The sequence below is a fragment of the Physeter macrocephalus genome, chromosome 18, assembly GCF_002837175.3.
Source record: "Physeter macrocephalus isolate SW-GA chromosome 18, ASM283717v5, whole genome shotgun sequence".
NCBI classification, from domain to species: domain Eukaryota; kingdom Metazoa; phylum Chordata; class Mammalia; order Artiodactyla; family Physeteridae; genus Physeter; species Physeter macrocephalus.
Window position 1 is genome coordinate 88,016,641 of NC_041231.1, and position 4,585 is coordinate 88,021,225.

The 4,585-nt window shown below is 46.0% G+C and overlaps 1 protein-coding gene across 1 annotated transcript in view; it reads right to left on the bottom strand.

The window, feature by feature from the left end:
- Positions 1-3,658, bottom strand: part of SCGN (secretagogin, EF-hand calcium binding protein) — a 31,477-nt gene extending 27,819 nt beyond the window's left edge. Inside the window, 3 exon segments of the mRNA XM_007128638.1 lie at positions 2,564-2,636; positions 3,581-3,634; positions 3,636-3,658. Coding sequence (XP_007128700.1) covers positions 2,564-2,636; positions 3,581-3,634; positions 3,636-3,658 — 150 coding nt within the window.
- Between the last annotated feature and the right edge of the window lie 927 nt (positions 3,659-4,585).

The window sequence follows — 4,585 nt, forward strand, 5'->3', positions numbered from 1 at the left end:
CGAGCTGATCTCCCTGTGCCATGCGGCTGCTTCCCACTAGCTATCCACCCTACGTTTGGTAGTGTATATATGTCCTTGCCACTCTCTCACTTCGTCACAGCTTACCCTTCCCCCTCCCCATATCCTCAAGTCCATGCTCTAGTAGGTCTGTGTCTTTATTCCCGTCCTACCCCTAGGCTCTTCATGACATCTTTTTTTTTTCTTAGATTCCATATATACGTGTTAGCATACGGTATTTGTTTTTCTCCTTCTGACTTACTTCACTCTGTATGACAGACTCCAGGTCCATCCACCTCACTACAAATAACTCAGCATTTCTGATTAACAGTTTAAACAGCTTATCCCCTGGCTCCAAAACCTATCTCCTTTGCCAAGTGCTGAGGAGAGGTACCTGGGGCTACAGCCACAACTCAGCAGGACTGGCCTAATTATATTACAGTCCCCTGTCTGACAGATAATCACTGTTCCTGGAGGGAACAGAGTGAAAGAAGATGCAGTGTGACTCAGGTAGCTTTTAAAATGCAAGACCCCAGACAGACCCCCAAATGTACTGAAATACCTAAGAGGTGGGACCTGGGGCTTTGCATGTTAACATATACAGGTAATTCTTAAGCACACCAAAATTTTATTTTCACTAGCCTAAGGACTCTGCAGCCTTCCAACCCCTTCACCTCTGGACTCAGGAATGCCTGCACTGAACACAGTTGCACAGCAGACCGGTGAGTCATTTGTTGTTTCCTGTCCTCCGAGGTCCATGCCTGTCCATGTGTGAGAAGGTGAGGCCATGGGCCAGATCTGAGGGAGGGGTGATGATAAGATCAGGCAAGCTATGGGAGATGGCATCCACCTTCTCCCTCACTAATGGGAACGATGCCTTTAAAGTCAGCCCAAGCCCCGAAGAAGGCAGCTCACAGTGTCCTCAGTCTAGAGCAGACCCCAGTGTTTGAGTAACCCTACCCCTCATCCCATGACTGAAAATTAGACACTTTCAGTTTCAGTAGTGACAGCAACTTTTCTCTTCCTTTTCTTTAAATCACTAAAGCAAGGAGCTTTCTGAAAAGGTGTGAAGTTCCAAGTCTCTGGGGTTTAGTTTTTTGGACCATCCAGTTTATTGCAAGACTTTGAATGGTTTTGCCTCCATCTTTTTGTTTTCCTCAAATACTCCTGTCATGTTTGACAAAATGGCGTCAGACCCATGGGTTCTGGAATGACACGAGCCTTTGCATTTACAGTAGAAAGTGGCAGCAGAGCAGAGAAAGAGAGACAGAGAGATAAGGGAAGGAAAGAGAAAAGGAGAGGAGAGGAGAGAAACTGATAAAAGAAATGAAGGGCAAAGAGAGATAGGAAAGAGAGAGGAAAAGAGAGAGGAGTGACAATGAGAGAGCTTGAGAAACAGACTGAAGATAGAAAGCAGGAGAAACAAAGAGACAGGAGAGGGACAAAGACAGATGGAGAGACATGAGAAATAGAGCCGAGAGAGAGAGAGATGAGAGACAGAGAAGTCACAGAGAAAGTCAAGAGATGATGGGAGAGGAGAGCCATGAAACACAGAATGAGAAACAGAAATGGGCAGAAACATAAGAGAGATCAGAAGAGAGATGGAAAATGAGAGTCAGACAGGCTACGGGCGAGAGAGGGAGTCTACGAGTTCTGTGTATGGCTGTTAGAGGCAGATGGCAGCCTCTCTTACTCTGAGCTGACTGCCCTTCCCCCAGAAACAGCATCCCCAAGCTGCTTATTCTCCACACTGGACTCCTACGTGAAAGTGTGATGCACTCCAGTATTCTTCCATGTAAACAACTATAGCTGAGGATAAGCTGTCACCACAATTCGTTTTAAACGCTATCGTCTCCAGAGCTACTCCTCTTACCATGTATCCCCTAATGGAGTCTTTACCAGGTTATCCCAGCCCCAGGCTGGTGCATCTCTGTGTGCATTTTTCCTCTGCTTTGGTACAGGGCTCATCAAAAGGTAATCTGCATCTCTCAAGGCCAGATTTACCATCAGGGAGGGATATGGACACTGGATGGATTGGTTTACATTTATACTTGGGCTCTGGGTATGTTTATTATTTTCTGGTTTGCCATTTCCTAAGAAATTTGTAACCTTACTAACAAAATGAAAAATGATTTTGAATGGTTTGTTTATGGTTTGCTATCCAAGTAATATCAAAGGCACTAAACACCCAGAGCCTCAAAAGCTCTTAACATCTTTTCCACCTTTCTGAACAAAGTGAGCTACCTTATCTCTAGGTTTAAATCCATTAGCAGAGACATAACCAAGGAGACGTTCAAAACAGGGTTGTTTGAATCTACAGTTAAAATCTCTGAGTGGATGACAAATTTCACACTAAAAGTCAGTGACCCTCATGTCAAATGCTACAGTTGAACCTCATAAAACCTACCTAAATCCCCCTGTGCTGCTAGGAGAGGGAGAAAAGTTACATGCAGGGAAGAAAAGAGGTCAGATGCGATTAATAGGTACAAATCAACATAAGACTTGGATGCTTTTTATAATTCACTAAGAGACACATACATTAATGCTTAGTGGCACAAATACTTACATCAGTACAAAATTTCGGCAACATGTGGTAAAAGAAAGCATCAAGCTCCTTCTCTTCTATGTAACCTTTTTCTAAATGCAAGAAGGTATCCATAAATAATAGTCACTTACACAGAATAACGTGACATTTAGTATTTAACATTTAACATCTAAATTTGTTTTTCAAATTTATAAAATCCCCATGGACACTATCTATTGTAACTCTAATTAAGTGCCAGTATCTACCTCTAGATGACATGGATGTGAATAGCAAATACACATTTGAGAGTAAATGCTTTGTGCTGTGGTTTGTATAAATATTGGGGAAAGGAAAGCTATTTATACATGAATTTTAATCCACAAATAAACATGAGTTTTAGAATAAACTCTAACCCAGGGATTTTGCAGTCTTGGAAAAATTTAAGAGATGTATGTATTGAATCTTAGTTTGCAAGGTTAAAACACACAATTTAGATATTTTCTTTATGTTTCTTTTTTAATGAAGACAAAGCAAATGTAAGTAGTTCTTTTCAAATAGTTTTTTGGGGAGTGATGGTAGTGTCTTTTTGAACGCTGATAAAATTCACCCTCTCTTTGAGAGACTCGGGGTTACACAACAAAGCCATTGAGTAAAAATGAGCATTTGAGTAAGAATGTCATAGAGGGCTGACTTCAGATACCCGAGTGTCAGCCCACAAGCCTCTAATATATACAATGATATTTGCCATTATATATACGGTATATCACTACACACACACACACACACACACACACACACACACACACACACACACACACACACACACGTTGTGGGGTGGGGTCCGGGGTGAAATTTCAGGTCCGTCCTCCCACCCTGAATGTTCACAAGGTATCAAGAAGTGCAGCTCCAGTATACCAAACGTCTGTTAGGGATACTGCGTTAGGTATATGGCATTAACAGCGCTGGAAGACAATTTTTTCTGCAGGGAAAGACGTATGGGGAAGAGGAAACTCTAGGTCCTTTCAGCAAGGCTGTACAGGTGGCTTGTTTTACTCATCCTCCGAGTCAAAGCGCTGCCAGACCTGCCAGAAACCAGCGGCGTCCAAGCGCCCAAGTCGGTTCGCGGGTGCTGTCCATGGTATTGACAACGAAGCTCAGGCACCGGCCGGCAAGAAACACCTAGAGAACTTTGATAAGGACTCCTTTACGGCATCTTCTGACACTCTTGCCTGCTTCTTTCGCCCTCTGATTTCCTTTGAGCACCAGTCTGAAGGGTGGGCACGGGGTCAGCTGGCGAGGCAGCTGCTGGCGCCTTAGCGTGGCTGTGCCGTCCCCAAGCCCCCCCCCCCCCCGTGGACTCTCAGGGAAACCAGCTGCTGGGAACCCGCCCTGCTCATGGCGCGTCGTCCCTGACCCGCCCCGTGCAAGCTGTCTGTCCTGGGCACATCCAGCGGGGAGCTCTTGTCTGCCTCAACTCTGTGGGGAAGTGGGGGAGAAAGGATCTGTCTCCGGGAGGTCATGGTTCACTCTCCTTGTCCTTTAACTTGTTTGTCAAACTCAGAGAAGGTATCCCCCTTATGTTTCACTCACCTTCCAGACGTGTTTCTCAAGGGGTTTTCTAGAGACAGCGCCCCCATTTAGAGGGTTGGAAGGGTGTCAGTGTTAGGATCCTTTGGCCTGATGCTTTAGAAATGTCGTGTGTGGGGAGGGTGGGGGTGAGGAGGAGAGGGGTGATAGTGCTGGGGTAGGTAAGAGGTTACCCGTAAGCAAGGAGACGTCAACAGGGCAATTACTGAGCTCTGATTATAGAGGGCATGCACGTTGCAGAGCTATAATGCACTATAAAGACTTGCATCTAAATAGAGATTCTGGGGCTTCCCTGGTGGCGCAGTGGTTGAGAGTCCGCCTGCCGACGCAGGGGACACGGGTTCGTGCCCCGGTCCGGGAAGATCCCACATGCCGCGGAGCGGCTGGGCCCGTGAGCCATGGCCACTGAGCCTGCGCGTCCGGAGCCTGTGCTCCGCAACGGGAGAGGCCACAGCAGTGAGAGGCCCGTGTACCCCA